This window comes from Lampris incognitus, chromosome 8, assembly GCF_029633865.1.
Source record: "Lampris incognitus isolate fLamInc1 chromosome 8, fLamInc1.hap2, whole genome shotgun sequence".
Taxonomy (NCBI): domain Eukaryota; kingdom Metazoa; phylum Chordata; class Actinopteri; order Lampriformes; family Lampridae; genus Lampris; species Lampris incognitus.
The window spans coordinates 42,812,133-42,832,274 of NC_079218.1; the positions used below are offsets into that span (position 1 = coordinate 42,812,133).

Sequence of the window (20,142 nt, forward strand, 5' to 3'; positions counted from 1 at the left end):
AAAGCTACCTGTAAATCAGGCAAGAGCAGTAAAGTTAATATTCGTAAAATCAGTGATTTTTTTTGTTTCAATGTGTCCCGACTCAAAAAAGAAAAACAAGAACATTCCAGATGATCTGGTCACTAACGTTACCGATTTCCCGGAGCAAGTGTTAGCAGACCCACTGCCCTCCTCCTCGGAAACGGAGCCAGAGTTAGCAGACCCGGCCCGCCGTCCTCTTCCTCGGAAACGTTTTCACACGACTTTGTGGATTATATTGGTGGGAAAATATCAGACGAACAGAGAAGAGAAATATACTCACTGGACTGGACGGCCAATATCGGACAAACATTCCCTACAAAACTAGGAGGTAAACTACGTTTCCAACGTCATTGGATTGACCAGTTTAGCTGGCTAGGATACTCAACAAGGTCCGGCGGTTGTTTTTGTAAACACTGTGTTGCATTTGCAGTCGAGCATGTGGGCAAGGGAGGGCACAGAAAAGCTGGCAAGCTAATTAATGTCCACTTCTCAGACTGGAAACATGCTTTAGAGACGTTCAAAGACCACGCACAAAAGGCATATCACAAGGATGCATGTTTGAAAGCGGACAATTTCCAAATGGTTCTCAACAATAAAATGGATGCAATTTCACTGAGGCTCGATTCTGAGAGAAAAAAGCGAGTCCAAGAAAACAGAGAAAAACTCAAAAGCATCATTGCAACGTTGATTTTTTGCGGTCGCCAAGAACTCGCCCTGAGAGGTGATATTGATTCAGGACCAGTGACATGAGCCAACTCACAATGACGGAAATTTCAGGGCTTTACTCAGGTTTAGGGCTACATCTGGCGACACAGTACTGTTACAACACTTGAGTAAATGTGCAGCAAACGCTAGCTACTGCAGTCCTGATGTACAAAATGAAATAATCAGCATAATTGGAGATGTGATAACAAACAAACTGGTGCAGAAAGCAAACTCGGCGCAGTGTTTCGCTGTGTTGGCAGATGAAATGAAAGATGTTTCAGGGCGGGAGCAGCTTTCTGTCTGTGTCAGATACGTGAACCAGCATGACAGCCAATATAGCATCAGAGAGGATTTTTTGTCCTTTGTTGATATCGAGAAGTTAACCGGAGAGGCAATCGCCAATTCAATCGAAAGTCAGTTGACAAATGCAGGCGTTGATTTACAGTTTTTACGTGGCCAGGGATACGACGGCGCATCTGCCATGAGTGTCCGTTTAAATGGTGCCCAAGCTAAAATCAAAGAGAAGCACAAGCAAGCAGTTTATGTGCACTGTGCCAGCCACAGTTTGAATTTGGTCCTAAACAAGTGCTGCACTGTACAAATGGTGCGACATTGCTGTGGAATTGTCTCGGAAATCTGCACTTTTTTCCATGATTGGGCTTTGCGGTCTGCATGCAGTCTGCGACACGAGACGGAGCGTCTTTTACCCGACTGCAAGAAAACGCGACTGACGAAGTTGTGTGAAACGAGATGGGTCGAACGCCACGACGCAATATTTGCATTCAACGAGCTTTTAGACCCTGTGCGATCCTGCCTGCAGAAAATCAGTGAAACCTTCACAGGAGACACATCTGTCAAAGCCACTCAGCTCTTTAATTCAATTGACAGTGCAGAATTCATGCTGTCCATGAATGTGAGTGAGAAGATGCTTGCAAAAACCTACCACCTGTCCACCTTCCTTCAGAAGGAAAACTGTGACTTGGTGAGTTGCGTTTCAGCTGCTGATGCTGTTATTAAGCAGGTAGATGAGATGAGGGCTAACTCTGAGATGGAGTTCAGGCAGATTTTCCAAAAGACCTCTTCCCAAGCAGCCAAGTATGGGGTTGAATTTCGACCACGAAGAGGCATGGACTGCGATGAGGATCCATTGAAGGCCTGTGAAAATCACTACCGGCAAAAGCTTTTCATAGTCATGCTTGACTTTTATTCATCACAGATGAAGGAACGCTTCAGCAAACACAGAAATGTGATCTCCAACCTCTGCTCCTTACTGCCATCTAAGGTCAGCATGCTGAACGACAGCTCAGCTCAAGCGCTCTCCAACCTGTATCCTGATGAAGTGTCACCGCATCTGGAAGTTGTAAAGTCAGAAATTGACACCTGGCGGGATAAATGGAAAGATGCAACTTATGTTCCACAAAATGCCATTGAGGCATTAAATGCCTGTAACAGTGAGTTGTTTCCAAGCATCTTCAAGCTTCTCCGCGTTTTGACCACGCTTCCTGTCACCAGTGCCCATGTCGAGAGAAGTTTTTCCCGTCTGGGAAGATCAAGGACAAAATGCGCAGTACAATGACGGAAAGACGGCTTAATGGACTGACATTGCTCTCGGAGCAGAGACATTGTGGTGACGCCGGAAGAGGTACTGGACATCTTTTGCAGACAAAAAAGACGATTGGACCTGCTTTTATAAGGTAAGACCCACTTTTATTTATTAATGCATTGATGATTATCTATGGGCCATTAATACGTTGACATTTACCGTACGGTTGGATAGTATACAGTGTGGGAATTTTATTAACCGGTAGCTTTCGGCAGTGTTGCCCAACCCCCCCCCCCAAATATGTTTCTGGCTACGGGCCTGTAAAGAAACATTCAGTTATGAATGAATCCAACTATATCCAGGTACGTTACTTAATCAGTGGGATTTAAGGTACGCTTACCCTCAAAGGACTTCACGGTCGAAGGCGGAAAAGGGCGAAGACTCTGTCCACCTTAACCGCTGCGTTTCGTTTTCGGTCAAATAAGAAGAGACAGAAACGAAACTTAACATCACCGACACGTTGCGGGGGATTACAAACAGGTTTGTAAGTCGATACTGAATCCAGTTAAGCGTGATTTTAATTAAACGTGATGACTTGACGTGGATAAAATGTGCATTAAATTTAGAGATAAGTTGGTATCTGCAAATTATTATTATTAGAAATCAAGCTCAACAGATCTAACATGCTGCATAGTGAGGTATTATCGCCTTCCACGTTTCAAGAAGGACGAAGGCTGTCAACCAAAATAACTGAATTAATAAATAAAAAAGTCACTCACCTTCACCGGTGAAACTCAGGCGCCGATGTGCTGCACAGACTGAAGCCTGGTCGCCTTGGAGTCCTGGGCGCGAGTGAGCAAGCAGGAAATGACCCATCAGTTTGTATGCTTTACTTTGCCACATTGGTGTCACAAGTGGGATGGTGAGACCGAGATGTCATCGGAAGCGCGTTCAGCCAGAGGCGTGAAGGAGCTGATATGCTGAAGCGCGGGGACGCGCTTCCCGAAAGCGGGGGGGGGGGGGGGGTAGTGTAACATATGTACGTTACGTTGGCTAACGGGTCGGACCCTTTAGTTGGCTGGTTAACGTTGTCGCCCGCGGTGCGGGAGGTACGAGTTCCCGTCCCGGCTGTGGTAGTTCCCGGGCTTTCCCCCTAATTCGCTATGATAGTTTTCACGTGACGTCACATTCATATTCGAACGCCCACCTGGCGGGAAAAACACTTTCCAAAATTGTCCCATCCGGAACGAAAATACACATAACTGTCTGTACTTTTGTAAGCTTTCATCCAGGCGGCAGTGTAAGGAGAGGGATTCTCCACAAGATGTGTAAACATCGCCAAATTGGAGCTCTGGCAGGGACTTCTGTTGTGTAGTCGGTTCATGCATTTGCAATACCACCACGCCACCAGAGGGCGCAGTAAGCCTAATGATTGTTGCTGAGTGTAGTACGGTGCTGAGGGTGATGAAGAAGTGAGATAAAAAAGAAAGGAGTTGAAAACGTACGGTGCTCGTCTCTTGCCTCGTTGTTATTTTACAGCTATACTAATGTGATAAAGTCAAGTATAGGACAACTTCGCTGTTTTCAGAGACTGGAATACTGCTGCGGGAGCTGTATATGGCTTGCAAGTGCCCAAAACTTGTAGTTTGTTAATATATCTTTGTTTTTCTTCTTTCGCAAGGCGATCCATAGTCGTTGCTTGGAACAGCTGGAAAATTGACAGGTCTGTGCTGCTGCTCCACGGAGTCTCCACTGTTGGCCGCCATGCTGGAAGTTTGTTTTGCCGCCAGGGCTCCGCGTCAGTCACGTGACGGAAAACTAGAATTATCCTTTACTTACGCGCTCTCTATTCTCTATTGTAGTTCATTTCTGTCTTGATAGCACATGTGTTCTCCTTTGCTAATTGTCAAAAAGTGACCACAAAACAAAACATGGAAAAAAAAGATTGTATAAACTTTCCATGGCGTGAAAGCAGAACAAAGTAAACAAAGGCCGGAAATTGTAATAAAGAAGACGCCCCATTTGAGTGGAGCTGTACCCCAGTTCCATACTAAATATACAGTATCATATCTGCAGCTTAGAATTAGCAGAATGAGGGCTATTATCAGTACTAATTTCAGAAACATTACGTATTCTCTGTTTTATATCCGTTATCTTTTGCGGTTGTCTTGGTTTTGGCTTTGTTCTGCAGGAGTTAATTTGTGAAATATCATAGTAGTTGGCAGTGTGCTTTGTTCGCCTTATCATGTGGGCATGGGGCAGCCTCATTACAGTTAGACTCTTCTTTATTAAAGGGTTGGGGTGGGATGCACACAACTGAAGTTCTGCACCCTGGACGATTCAATGTCTTCATTGGCACCTGGCAAACCTGCCATCACTTTCTGGACCATCGTCCACTGAGATGACATCTGACAGCTTTTCACCTTCTGAGAGACTCACCATCTCCCCTGCCTCAACTCTCCACCCAGTCAACTGATCCAGGCCTGCTTTGTAAAACCATCTGCTCAGGGAACTGACATCGGTCTGAGGAGCGAGCGGTTGAAGTTGCCTCGGTGCACCAACGGGCCCCAACGGCAAGCGCTTGGTTTATAATATCGACAGTACTTTGTGGTTTTGCTGAAGGGAGTTGTTTGTTTTCTTTTGGTTTATTTTATATCACTTTAAGATAGAGAGAGCCACTTTGCCACCTGGGTTTGAACGTTGGTTTCACCCTCCGCCATGTGATATATGTCGGTGTATATGTATAAGCCCACACAGAGTAGACATAAATCTGGATGGAAACATGCAACTAAGCAAGAACACAAACACGCATATATGCTTTTTCTATCTACTGTAATCCTCCTTTTCTTTTACTGTTCACTGTGACTGCAGCATCAAACAGCAAAATGCCTTGAGAAAATAGTGAGGGGAGAATATGTCCAGAAGAGGGACATGTATGACCCTGTTTCATGCTCTTTCATTCTTTGGTATAAAGTGAATGGGAGCTGGGCTCAGACTGCTGTGATGCAGGAGAGCTTTACCCCTTTGATGATGTGCTGTTTTGCCACCTTGAGGCTATTTGTTGCAATAAAAGATTATTATTTTTGACTTTTCTTTTTGTTCATTTTCTTGTTTGTCTATTCCATCTTTTTCTTTCTCTTCTTTCTGTTTTAGTTCTTTTTTGTGTATGAAGGGTGTGATGTGAGTCTCCCTTATATGCACGTGCAGTCTGTCCTCCTCCCAGGTGTCCACGGTGATGGTGGTCGCCATCATGACACTGCTTGGCATCACCCTCATCACATTTTCTTTTTGTATATCTTATGAATCCATATTATTTTGTTATCCTGTTTTAATGGTATATCCTTCTCTCACTAAGATGTGTGATTTTTTTTTTTAGATGGTGATGGTGGTCGTGTGGCTCAGGTCCTGGGCTGTTCTGGTGGCATCTGGACACTGCTTGGCATCCTCCTCATCATATTCTTCATATATTTTATAATCCCATTATAATTCTGTTATCGCCTTTCAATGTCTAAGGACGGGATGTTGTGCTGCTGTAAAGCCCCTTGAGGCAAATTTGTAATTTGTGATACTGGGCTACACAAATAAAATTGACCTGACTTTTGTTTACCTAGACGTCCCTATTAAGCAGATTCCTTTTTATTCTCTGACGACATTTATTTTATTTATTTATATTCATTTCATCCATTCGTGTTATTGATGTTTGACTTAACCACTCCACAGAAAACCCAAAACAAGCACCCAGCAGGACTTTGGTGGCAAAACTAACTGAAAAAAAAATCAACAAAAGACAATTGAAAGTGATTCTTCAAATATACACGAGGGAGCTAAGGGATTTAGGGTGCTCGACTCGATTCATAATTACATTACCTGTTATTAGTGGCAATAAAACTCGATGCACCACTGGAGCAGGTTGTTATGTCAACACAGAAGACATACAGGTAAAGAGAGAAGTTCAATGCCCAGGCCAAAATGTGTTTGGTATTGACAGTTTATTACAGTAATCAAAATACAAAATACAAAATCTTGATTACCATCTCTCGCTGCTGATAAAAAAAAAAGCAAAAACAAAAAGAAGCTCATATTCCTTTGCTAGCTGGACATTGAATACAGTTGCACTCCTAAATTCCTGTTCCCCCAGTGTGAAAATAAGCAATAACAATTCAAAATGTAAAAGATGGAAAAAGAAAGGAAATTAATCAAGACACTCAAAGTACACAAACTGGCTTAGAGATGGCAGACTCCGATATACAGAAAGCTTTTATCACCATTCCAACTTTGCTATCAACCCATGCCAACCACCGTTCAACTTGTTGCTAATTCAAGAGCACAACTAAATAACACAAAGCTAAAATTACATAAGTAACCCACACATACCTGTATGTAAAACTGTTTCCTGCCTTTCTTGTCTCTCTCTGCTGTCACTGGTAAAACAAAAGCAGAAAATGCCACAAAAAAAATCCTGCCCCCTGCATCACTAGTGGTTTGGGCAGTTTCATACAGGGTGTAAAAATAGTCGACTTTCATAGTGAACTATTAAAACCTTTAAACATGTCAAGGTTACCACCACTACAAAACTGTTCATGCTAAAACATTATGAATAAAAATATATAGACATATATGTCTATATATATATAGAGAGAGAGAGAGAGAGAGAGAGAGAGTAGAGTGCACATTTTAATTCTCTGCATCATAATTTGGTCCACAGCCATTTGGGAGTTGCCTGGATATGAAAAACTGACTGTAATCAGTCACACAGTAATTAAAGCAACAATTTTTCCACCACAACTTTCTCTCTCTTTCTCCAACCCACTATGCGACAGCTCTTCATCAGCAACATATCTTTATCTGTTGCAGCTCACTGTCATGATAAACTGAGACTCTCAGTGGGCACATCTACTCGATATCCATGGGTGTAGCTTCCTCTGGTTGACAGATGAATTGAAAGAAACGCTGCAAAATCTCATCCTCTCTGATCATTGGATTATCAACAACTTTTAAGATTGTGAGATTCCGGCCCTGCAGCATTTTCCTCAAATTCTTTCCCATTCTCTCCAATTGTGGAGAATTTTGAGGAAAGCAACAGAGGAATTTCTTCAACACACCATCATTATCTCTTTCCAGTAATTGGAAAATAATTTCTTCAATGATCAGAGACAAAGGATGGGCAAATTGAACGAGCCTTGTGTTTTTGCTTTTGCCATTTAAGTGCCCACCTCCTGAATGCATTGCAACGACATTGCCGTCCTTGTCAAAAACAGGTGAGCCCGATGCCCCGTCATAAAAACATGTTTCATAAGTCAAAAACCTCTTGTCCTTTGACTGGCTAAGATCCTCAAAGAATTTGTCAGTTAAAATTGACCCGTATTCCTCCCGAGCATTGTTCTTTACAACATCATCTTGGAGACCACGTTGAACAACATAGCATGGGTCCATCTTTTTTACTCCTTCCCCGGGGTACCCAATGATACAGATACCCCCTGATGGAGGAACATAATCAAAGTTTTCTAACAATCCCAAATGCTCTGGCTGGTCACGGTAAAGCTCCAGCAAAGCCCAATCACAGCCTGAAACATCAGCATTTTTTTGAAAGGCAACAACCTTTCTCACTGGCTCTGCCTTGCAGTTCTTGGCCAGACTTTCAAAAGAGAAGGTGACGGTAATCTCTTTACGCAGCTCCAAGCTACTTTGGTCGCAATACTCGGCAATGACGTGGCCATTTGTTAGAATGTACCTGTCAAACAGGAGAAAACCACTCCCAATTGGACGGTCATTTACTCTCAACTGACAAACAGAGTCACCTCGCTTCGACAGTTTCTTGACTGTTTTCATGTAAAGGCAAGTCTCCACATTCTTTCCAAAGTCTTTACGGAGTGTTTGGATAACTGAAGACCCAGTGATCCCTCGGCTTTTCATGTGTTCAACCAAATCATTATACTGTGCACGCAGTAAATTTAGCAAGTTTTCAGAACCTGGTATTTCGAGATAAGACAGCCGAGCCTGAGAGGTACTAGCATCTGCTTTTGCTTTCTCCTCTGGCCTGTCTGTATTTCGCATCTCACTTGATGTGAACGCTTTTGGAGAATCTTTGTTACCATCAGAGGGAGATCCAGGAGGCTCACATGGTGTGGTCTCTTCCTCCAGACTAGACTGACTGTCTGCAACGGCAAATTTCCCACGTAATACGACCCTGAAATTCCTACCATCAAGGACATCAACAAGTGTGGACATTTCGATTTTCTCTGAAGTGTCTAGGTCTGACAGGATGCAGTCTTTTTTCAAAGTGCTACTTTTAAAACGGCCATCAATTTTCAGAACATTTTTAATCGTATGCCCTTTGTATCCATACATGCAAACTTCTTCAACTTTGTTTTTTAGATTCAAGTTATTCATGACCTCTTTTATTATACCTTTATCTCCTTTTGTTGTTACATTGAATGTTACTGTTTCATCAGGTGGTGTTTTCCTCCATTTCCGTTTGGCTTTACCAACTGGATCCTCTCCCTGCACTGCAGCATTGATGTACTCAAACTTCAGGAGATCTTCCTCCCCAATAAGATGGCATGGGAAGTGTGTGCTGATGGCTCTCCTGCCTCTTATAATAACGAGCTCTTTCTTTTGGTTCTTTTTAGCCATCTCTGCAAATATCTTGTTTGTCTCTAGTGCGCTCAGGACAGTCTGTGCTTTATTGCAGGTAACCAGGTAGTCAGCCGCACCATTTACTTTCAATGTAAAGGAATGTGTTTTATGTGGCTTCTGTTCCTGAGTATGGGAAAGAATAAAGTACAAATAATTAACTAACTGTATAGTACACCACATGTTATTACATCTCCTTAATAGAAAAACTGTACTAGAACCTATACCATTTCCATCCACTTGAGAAAAACCAAGGCAAAATTCAAATTAAAACAAACATTGGCAGACATTCGAAAGACAGTGAAAAGCAGTAACAATGATTGGGCTCTTCTAAAAGGAACAACTGATTAAATAACATTGACAAAAAATGACAAACAACAATCCAGTAGTTATAGAAAAAGTACTAAAATATCTGAAAGGACAACAAACCTTCATGCCAGATTTTGAATGCAGAGCTTGACTGGACTCGGCTTGTGGGTCGTCGGTCTTGTTGTTTTGAGAAGAAATCTGTAATAGAAAATAAATGATGTCTGACAAAGTATTTAATTTTCACCTCTCAATAGCTTTTTTAACCAGTAAGGTGCACACCTTACTGAATCAAACGTATGCGGCTTTATTTATTTTGAGTTTCCACTGTGGTGGATTAAATGGTCCAGTAGAGGGCTCATATATGTCTGATCAATGTTAAATTGGCAGACTGGATATTTACTGAAGGTAACTAAAATACTATACTGCAGTAACTATGTATCAGAACATTGTATGCTTTACAATATTAAAGACATTATTTACATTTTAACCATTTTGTAAACTAATAAAGTCAAAGTGATTGAAGAAATCTCTTTCAAAAGTATTGCCCTTTAATTTATCTAAAATTATATTTTTTCAATAATGTGCCAGTCAAACAAGCACAATTGTAGACCAAATTACTAGGCTGGTGTAGAAATAGTATTTTACAGGTAAACGTCTGAAAGGCATTAGCATATTCTGTTTGCCAAACATGTTGTCAACTTTAGATATGACTTGTTGACTGCTGTTTCACACATTTAAGCTTCGTCGTATCGCAGAATGCAGCAGTACAAGTCAAGTCAGTCCATTCAGTAGGCCTATGTAAGTTTTACTGTTTCACTATATTTTATTACTAGAAGAACCCCTCTGCAATGTAGCGGTTTGGTTATCCACCCATCTAAATCTCCTTCCTCTTCATCCTGCCAGCTAACCGCCTTCCCCCTGCCCCTAAATCCACTCCAACTCCCTCCCCCCAAATGCTCAGAATCATCTGAAATGCCGAGAAAAGTGGTTTTTAGCCATTTTTAGAAAAATGCATATTTTGCATAATTATGCATAATTATGCATAATTATTTAAATTTTCTGCTATTTTTCTGGTCCTCTCTGGAACAATACCTACCACCTCCCAAAAAAAAGGATAAGTGCATTTTTGCAAAAATGCATGTGTTTTGCATAATTCCAAAACATTTGTCCCAGAAAAAAAATCTTATATAGGTGAAAAAAACCAGATGCTCAGAATCATCTGAAATGCCGAGAAAAGTGGTTTTTAGCCATTTTTAGAAAAATGCATATTTTGCATATTTATGCATAATTATGCATACTTTTAATTTTCTGGGATTTTTCTCTTCCTCTCTGAGACAATACCTACCACCTCCAAAAAGAATTAGGATCATAAGTGCTTTAGTTTTCGGTCCTGCTATCTACACTAACTAACACACACACACTAACGCCACACACACACACACACATTACGAAAATATATGAGTAGACTAGAAGAACCCCGCTACAAGGTAGCGGTTTGGTTATCCACCCATCTAAATCTCCCTCCTCTTCATCCTGCCAGCTAACCGCCTTCCCCCTGCCCCGAAACCCCCCCCCCACTCCAACTCCCTCCCCCCAAATAATCAGAATCATCTGAAATGCCGAGAAAAGTGGTTTACCCCCCCACTCCAACTCCCTCCCCCCAAATGCTCAGAATCATCTGAAATGCCGAGAAAAGTGGTTTTTAGCCATTTTTAGAAAATGCATAATTATGCACAATTATTATAATTATTTTAATTTTCTGCTATTTTTCTGGTCCTCTCTGGAACAATACCTACCACCTCCAAAAAAAATTAGGATCATAAGTGCATTTTTGCAAAAATGCATGTATTTTGCATAATGCCAAAACATTTCTAAGTCCCAGAAATTTTTTTTTATATACAGTGCATCCGGAAAGTATTCACACCCCTTCACTTTCCCCACATGTTGTTATGTTACAGCCTAATCTACACACAATACCCCATAATGACAAAGCGAAAAAGGTTTCGTAGAAATTTTTGCAAATTTATTAAAAATAAAAAACTGAAATATTGCATGTACATAAGTATTCACACCCTTTACTCAGTACTTGGTTGAGGCACCCTTGGCAGTGATTACAGCCTCAAGTCTTCTTGGGTATGAAGCTACAAGCTTGGCACACCTATATTTGGGGTATTTCTCCCATTCTTCTCTGCAGATCCTCTCGAGCTCTGTAAGTTTAGATGGGGAGCGTCGCTGCACAGCTATTTTCAGCTCTTTCCAGAGATGTTCAACGGGGTTCAAGTCTGGGCTCTGGCTGGGCCACTCAAGGACATTCACAGACTTGTCCCGAAGTCACTCCTTCGTTGTCTTGGCTGTATGCTTAGGGTCATTGTCGTGTTGAAAGGTAAACCTTCACCCCAGTCTGAGGTCCTGAGCGCTCTGGAGCAGGTTTTCATCAAGGATCTCTCTGTACTTTGCTCCATTCATCTTTACCTCGATCTTGACTAGTCTCCCAGTTCCTGCCGCTGAAAAACATCCCCACAGCATGATGCTGCCACCACCATGCTTCACTGTAGGGATGGTATTAGCAAGGTGATGAGAGGTGCCTGGTTTCCTCCAGACGTGACGTTTGGCATTCAGGCCAAAGAGTTCAATCTTGGTTTCATCACACCAGAGAATTTTGTTTCTCATGGTTTGAGAGTCCTTTTGGTGCTTTCTGGCAAAATTCAAGCGGGCTGTCATGTGCCTTTTACTGAGCAGAGGCTTCCGTCTGGCCACTCTACCATAAAGGCCTGATTGGTGGAGTGCTGCAGAGATGGTTGTCCTTCTGGAAGGTTCTCCCATCTCCACAGAGGAATGCTGGAGCTCTGTCAGAGTGACCACCGGGTTCTTGGTCACCTCCCTGACCAAGGCCCTTCTCCCCCGATTGTTCAGTTTGGCTGGGCGGCCAGGTCTAGGAAGAGTCCTGGTAGATCCAAACTTCTTCCATTTACGAATGATGGAGACCACTGTGCTCTTCGGGACCTTCATAGCTGTAGAAAATGTTTTGTACCCTTCCCCAGATCTGTGCCTCGATACAATCCTGTCTCGGAGGTCCACAGACAATTCCTTTGACTTCATGGCTTGGTTTGTGCTCTGACATGCACTGTCAACAGTGGGACCTTATATAGACAGGTGTGTGCCTTTCCAAATCATGTCCAATCAATTGAATTTACTACAGGTGGACTCCAATCAAGATGTAGAAGCATCTCAAGGATGGTCAGTGGAAACAGGATGAACCTGAGCTCAATTTTGAGTGTCATAGCATAGGGTGTGAATACTTATGTACATGCAATATTTCAGTTTTTTATTTTTAATAAATTTGCAAAAATTTCTACAAAACCTTTTTCACTTTGTCATTATGGGGTATTGTGTTTAGATTGATGAGGAAAACAAGGAATTTAATCCATTTTGGAATAAGGCTGTAACATAACAAAATGTGGGGAAAGTGAAGGGGTGTGAATACTTTCTGGATGCACTGTAGGTGAAAAAATCAAAGATGCTCAGAATCAGCTGAAATGCCGAGAAAAGTGGTTTTTAGCCATTTTTAGAAAAATGCATATTTTGCATATTTATGCATAATTATGCATAATTTTAATTTTCTGGGATTTTCCCCTTACTCTCTGAGACAATACCTACCACCTACAAAAAGAATTAGGATCATAAATGCTTTAGTTTTCGGTCCCGCTATCTACACTAACACACACACACACACACACACTAACACCACACACACACACACATTACGAAAATATATGAGTAGATCATTCAGTATGCACCCCTTGAGGCCCAATTTATACTGAAGTGGAAAATGATTGGCTCAAACATGATTGGTTCATTCATTTTGCCCAGCACCAACAAATAGCATCTCACATGAAACAAAAATGGATTAGGCTAAACTTTGTGCAAAACTGTTCTTTCAATGTGATAACACCCCATCAGTCCACGTAACATGTTGGGAGACTGAAGGGACATAGAAGCAGAGCTCATGTTTAATGTTTAACATCGCAAACTGCAACAGATTAGTTAGTATATGGACAAAGGTGAGTGAGATAACAGCTGCAACAGTTAAGAAAACACACTACAGATGCTAGTATATTTTCAAATGTGATTAGAACCCTCTATAAGAATAGCAATTGTTCCATTTAATTATCACATGGCACTTCTAAAAGATTTAGCATTAATAGAGGTCTTCATCAGGGTTGTCCGGTTTCACCATATCTCTTTTTACTTGCTATGCAAATTCTCTCGATTCACATTAAAAACAGTGGTGTCACGGGTATAGCCATTGCTGATAAATCTATCCTCATTAGCCAATTAGCTGATGACACAACATTATTCTTAAAAAATAAGGTCCAAATTAAAAAATCTATTGATGCAATTAACGTCTTCTCCAAAGTTTATGGTCTCTTGTTAAACATAACAAAATGTGAACTACGACATGTGATGATGAAAGAATACAAAACATACCGGTGAAAAACACAGTCAAATATCTAGGTTTAATCATAAAGAGAGACCAGAACCTCAGAGCACTAGAAAATTTTAATCCTTTGATCAAAACAATAGAGCAGAGATTCAATTTCTGGCTTCAGAGGGATTTATCAATATCTGGAAGGTCTTTGCTAACAAAGGTAGAGGGTTTATCTAGACTTATTTATAATGCCCAAGCAATGGATGTACCCAAGGATTACTGTAGTAAAATAGACAAACTTTTATTTAATTTTATTTGGAAGAAGAAACCTCACCTAATAAAAAAAGAGTGTGTTGTTGAATAAACCATGCTCTGGTGGTATCAATGCATTAGCTTTCTCTACTTTAAATGTGACCTTTAACATAAACTGGATCAAAGCCCATCTCAAGAATCCAACCTCAATCTGGAATTTCCACCCTCAACCTGGAGCCAAAATGTTATTATCATCTGCGCCCAAAGGAGATGTTTGTGTGATTCCTTCCTTAGACCCTGTTAACATTTATATTGATGCTGAATGTCCTTTACTAGGTGTCAAAGCTACTAACCAGCGCACAAGGAATATTATTCTTAGGGGAAACAGTTACTACTCCCTCTGCTGTTTTCTTTTGGAATAACATATTTGACAACATTCAGTGGAAATGTCCATGGCTTCTCTAAAAAAAAAAAAAAACTTGTTAACTAACAAAGTTAAGGAAGTGTCATTCAAAATAATGCACCGTTGCTACCCTGTTAAGACCTACCTTTCTAGATATAGGAATGATATTGATGTTAGCTGTAGCTTTTGTAGAAATGAGGATGAATCCTTAACTCATCTTTTCTGGGAATGTACATATAGCGGTGTCTTCTGGACTGATGTTAATAACTTTATACATGGGAAAATCACTAACTTCAATGTGAAAATGGAGCATGTCTTATTCGGAGTAACTAAAAATGACCTTGATAATGTCCAATTTTTACATATGATTAATCTTCTTCTGTTTGGTAAATATCATATCCATACCAGCAAAATGTCTGCCCGTAAACCCAACTTCTTTATCTTCAAAGCCATTTTTGACCAATGTTTAGATACTCTCAAATTTAGTAAACACAATAAAGCCATCAAAACTAGAAACATCTGTGAAACTATTTTGTCTCCCTGAAAATACTGTAGCGAATTCGGGGGACAATGCAACCACAGGAACTGCCGCGGCCGGGACGCGAACCCGTATTACCCGCACCGATCGCTAACCGCTCGACTAAAGGGTCAGACCCGCGAGCCAGCGGCCAGCGTGTCTTCTTATCCATGCACGTTACAATACTGTACAGAGCCCCCCTGTTAATACTATTTCATTTTACACAACCTTTTGCTTTTTGTTTTCTTTTTCCTTTTGGAGTATGCTTTGTTTTCTTTGTATCCTGCTGTTCATTGTATTATTGTACATCTGTTCATCGTGCATTGTATTAATTGAATCGTACTTATTTTGATTGATAAAAAGTGGAAAAAAACCAAAACACTACAGATGCCTCACCTTGGCAGACTCTTCCCCCGCTTCACGTCTCACTTTAATGTCGTCCATCTTCAGGGTGACGCTCACGGCTGGTGTTCAGTTGTGCTAAAGCAGCCGACGTATCTCGTCTATGGTGAAAACAAGAGGGGAGAAAATGCTCGTGTTTTTTTTCCTAATTTATATCAAATACCAGGTTACACTGTGATTATGTATTTGTAAAGACTGCGAATAAAAAGTCATTGTCAAGGAGAGCACCGGAGTGCCTTATTCTTGGCGGACACATAATTAGTAAAACACATGAAGACCCTCGAACAAGGTTGAATCAGTTCATCCGGATACAACGTTTACTGACAGATACGAGTTTCATCACTCACAGACAGCCCACACATGTCAACAAACGCAGTATCCAGATGAAGCGATTCAACCTTTATGGATTTTCTTACCTGGATTATCGAGCACGCACCAGAATACACGAAGAAACTACTTCTGAATCTTAAATCTGAACATTTCGGGGCGCGTGCTCAAATTCCCGTCATTTCTCAGAGCAGCTGAACAGCTTTCCAGTAAAGGGGAAACCTTGACTATAAAGAAACAGGCACGTAGCCAGGTAGGTGGTTTTCGTGTCTGAACCCCCCCCCCCCGAAACCCCACGGCCAGTCTGAAATGGTACCAATAATTATTTAGTTATCGTTTTGATTATTTGTCACCGCCCCTCTAGCCTACTCATACGCTGCATCTATCGTGACTGACAGGCGTTAAACCTGTCAGTTAATTTTTTTCCAAACATGATGTATCTTATTGGTCTGTTTCGTAAAACAAATAAAATCACAGGCTTTTGATTGGCTCAGGGGTCTGACGAGTCAGCTAAGCAACCTGCCACTGGTTATGCTAGCTAAATGGTCGATCTATAGTTTGCTTTTCAAAAGCAATGGAGCCGCCGAAAGCTACCTGTAAATCAGGCAAGAGCAGTAAAGTTAATATTCGTAAAATCAGTGATTTTTTTTGTTTCAATGTGTCCCGACTCAAAAAAGAAAAACAAGAACATTCCAGATGATCTGGTCACTAACGTTACCGATTTCCCGGAGCAAGTGTTAGCAGACCCACTGCCCTCCTCCTCGGAAACGGAGCCAGAGTTAGCAGACCCGGCCCGCCGTCCTCTTCCTCGGAAACGTTTTCACACGACTTTGTGGATTATATTGGTGGGAAAATATCAGACGAACAGAGAAGAGAAATATACTCACTGGACTGGACGGCCAATATCGGACAAACATTCCCTACAAAACTAGGAGGTAAACTACGTTTCCAACGTCATTGGATAGACCAGTTTAGCTGGCTAGGATACTCAACAAGGTCCGGCGGTTGTTTTTGTAAACACTGTGTTGCATTTGCAGTCGAGCATGTGGGCAAGGGAGGGCACAGAAAAGCTGGCAAGCTAATTAATGTCCACTTCTCAGACTGGAAACATGCTTTAGAGACGTTCAAAGACCACGCACAAAAGGCATATCACAAGGATGCATGTTTGAAAGCGGACAATTTCCAAATGGTTCTCAACAATAAAATGGATGCAATTTCACTGAGGCTCGATTCTGAGAGAAAAAAGCGAGTCCAAGAAAACAGAGAAAAACTCAAAAGCATCATTGCAACGTTGATTTTTTGCGGTCGCCAAGAACTCGCCCTGAGAGGTGATATTGATTCAGGACCAGTGACATGAGCCAACTCACAATGACGGAAATTTCAGGGCTTTACTCAGGTTTAGGGCTACATCTGGCGACACAGTACTGTTACAACACTTGAGTAAATGTGCAGCAAACGCTAGCTACTGCAGTCCTGATGTACAAAATGAAATAATCAGCATAATTGGAGATGTGATAACAAACAAACTGGTGCAGAAAGCAAACTCGGCGCAGTGTTTCGCTGTGTTGGCAGATGAAATGAAAGATGTTTCAGGGCGGGAGCAGCTTTCTGTCTGTGTCAGATACGTGAACCAGCATGACAGCCAATATAGCATCAGAGAGGATTTTTTGTCCTTTGTTGATATCGAGAAGTTAACCGGAGAGGCAATCGCCAATTCAATCGAAAGTCAGTTGACAAATGCAGGCGTTGATTTACAGTTTTTACGTGGCCAGGGATACGACGGCGCATCTGCCATGAGTGTCCGTTTAAATGGTGCCCAAGCTAAAATCAAAGAGAAGCACAAGCAAGCAGTTTATGTGCACTGTGCCAGCCACAGTTTGAATTTGGTCCTAAACAAGTGCTGCACTGTACAAATGGTGCGACATTGCTGTGGAATTGTCTCGGAAATCTGCACTTTTTTCCATGATTGGGCTTTGCGGTCTGCATGCAATCTGCGACACGAGACGGAGCGTCTTTTACCCGACTGCAAGAAAACGCGACTGACGAAGTTGTGTGAAACGAGATGGGTCGAACGCCACGACGCAATATTTGCATTCAACGAGCTTTTAGACCCTGTGCGATCCTGCCTGCAGAAAATCAGTGAAACCTTCACAGGAGACACATCTGTCAAAGCCACTCAGCTCTTTAATTCAATTGACAGTGCAGAATTCATGCTGTCCATGAATGTGAGTGAGAAGATGCTTGCAAAAACCCACCACCTGTCCACCTTCCTTCAGAAGGAAAACTGTGACTTGGTGAGTTGCGTTTCAGCTGCTGATGCTGTTATTAAGCCGGTAGATGAGATGAGGGCTAACTCTGAGATGGAGTTCAGGCAGATTTTCCAAAAGACCTCTTCCCAAGCAGCCAAGTATGGGGTTGAATTTCGACCACGAAGAGGCATGGACTGCGATGAGGATCCATTGAAGGCCTGTGAAAATCACTACCGGCAAAAGCTTTTCATAGTCATGCTTGACTTTTATTCATCACAGATGAAGGAACGCTTCAGCAAACACAGAAATGTGATCTCCAACCTCTGCTCCTTACTGCCATCTAAGGTCAGCATGCTGAACGACAGCTCAGCTCAAGCGCTCTCCAACCTGTATCCTGATGAAGTGTCACCGCATCTGGAAGTTGTAAAGTCAGAAATTGACACCTGGCGGGATAAATGGAAAGATGCAACATATGTTCCACAAAATGCCATTGAGGCATTAAATGCCTGTAACAGTGAGTTGTTTCCAAGCATCTTCAAGCTTCTCCGCGTTTTGACCACGCTTCCTGTCACCAGTGCCCATGTCGAGAGAAGTTTTTCCCGTCTGGGAAGATCAAGGACAAAATGCGCAGTACAATGACGGAAAGACGGCTTAATGGACTGACATTGCTCTCGGAGCAGAGACATTGTGGTGACGCCGGAAGAGGTACTGGACATCTTTTGCAGACAAAAAAGACGATTGGACCTGCTTTTATAAGGTAAGACCCACTTTTATTTATTAATGCATTGATGATTATCTATGGGCCATTAATACGTTGACATTTACCGTACGGTTGGATAGTATACAGTGTGGGAATTTTATTAACCGGTAGCTTTCGGCAGTGTTGCCCAACCCCCCCCCCCCCCCAAATATGTTTCTGGCTACGGGCCTGTAAAGAAACATTCAGTTATGAATGAATCCAACTATATCCAGGTACGTTACTTAATCAGTGGGATTTAAGGTACGCTTACCCTCAAAGGACTTCACGGTCGAAGGCGGAAAAGGGCGAAGACTCTGTCCACCTTAACCGCTGCGTTTCGTTTTCGGTCAAATAAGAAGAGACAGAAACGAAACTTAACATCACCGACACGTTGCGGGGGATTACAAACAGGTTTGTAAGTCGATACTGAATCCAGTTAAGCGTGATTTTAATTAAACGTGATGACTTGACGTGGATAAAATGTGCATTAAATTTAGAGATAAGTTGGTATCTGCAAATTATTATTATTAGAAATCAAGCTCAACAGATCTAACATGCTGCATAGTGAGGTATTATCGCCTTCCACGTTTCAAGAAGGACGAAGGCTGTCAACCAAAATAACTGAATTAATAAATAAAAAAGTCACTCACCTTCACCGGTGAAACTCAGGCGCCGATGTGCTGCACAGACTGAAGCCTGGTCGCCTTGGAGTCCTGGGCGCGAGTGAGCAAGCAGGAAATGACCCATCAGTTTGTATGCTTTACTTTGCCACATTGGTGTCACAAGTGGGATGGTGAGACCGAGATGTCATCGGAAGCGCGTTCAGCCAGAGGCGTGAAGGAGCTGATATGCTGAAGCGCGGGGACGCGCTTCCCGAAAGCGGGGGGGGGGGGTAGTGTAACATATGTACGTTACGTTGGCTAACGGGTCGGACCCTTTAGTTGGCTGGTTAACGTTGTCGCCCGCGGTGCGGGAGGTACGAGTTCCCGTCCCGGCTGTGGTAGTTCCCGGGCTTTCCCCCTAATTCGCTATGATAGTTTTCACGTGACGTCACATTCATATTCGAACGCCCACCTGGCGGGAAAAACACTTTCCAAAATTGTCCCATCCGGAACGAAAATACACATAACTGTCTGTACTTTTGTAAGCTTTCATCCAGGCGGCAGTGTAAGGAGAGGGATTCTCCACAAGATGTGTAAACATCGCCAAATTGGAGCTCTGGCAGGGACTTCTGTTGTGTAGTCGGTTCATGCATTTGCAATACCACCACGCCACCAGAGGGCGCAGTAAGCCTAATGATTGTTGCTGAGTGTAGTACGGTGCTGAGGGTGATGAAGAAGTGAGATAAAAAAGAAAGGAGTTGAAAACGTACGGTGCTCGTCTCTTGCCTCGTTGTTATTTTACAGCTATACTAATGTGATAAAGTCAAGTATAGGACAACTTCGCTGTTTTCAGAGACTGGAATACTGCTGCGGGAGCTGTATATGGCTTGCAAGTGCCCAAAACTTGTAGTTTGTTAATATATCTTTGTTTTTCTTCTTTCGCAAGGCGATCCATAGTCGTTGCTTGGAACAGCTGGAAAATTGACAGGTCTGTGCTGCTGCTCCACGGAG

General features: G+C 42.2%; 1 protein-coding gene across 1 annotated transcript; it reads right to left on the reverse strand.

Moving 5' to 3' along the window:
• Positions 1 to 6,007: 6,007 nt before the first annotated feature.
• LOC130116401 (serine protease FAM111A-like) lies at positions 6,008 to 19,557 on the reverse strand. Its single transcript, XM_056284315.1, has 4 exons — positions 19,180 to 19,557; positions 15,209 to 15,315; positions 9,332 to 9,409; positions 6,008 to 9,028 (listed from the first exon to the last, which is right to left on the reverse strand). Exons 2-4 carry the CDS (start codon positions 15,254 to 15,256, stop codon positions 7,163 to 7,165), a joined length of 1,992 nt encoding a protein of 663 aa, XP_056140290.1. The 5' UTR covers positions 15,257 to 15,315; positions 19,180 to 19,557; the 3' UTR covers positions 6,008 to 7,162.
• Between the last annotated feature and the right edge of the window lie 585 nt (positions 19,558 to 20,142).

Excerpts from the sequence above, each read along its gene's own strand:
- LOC130116401 (XM_056284315.1), bottom strand. The coding sequence starts at position 15,256 with ATGGACGACATTAAAGTGAGACGTGAAGCGGGGGAAGAGTCTGCCAAG. Across the intron at positions 9,410-15,208 it reads CGGGGGAAGAGTCTGCCAAG|ATTTCTTCTCAAAACAACAA; the intron begins GTGAGGCATCTG and ends TTTCTATTACAG. Across the intron at positions 9,029-9,331 it reads ATTCAAAATCTGGCATGAAG|GAACAGAAGCCACATAAAAC; the intron begins GTTTGTTGTCCT and ends TCCCATACTCAG.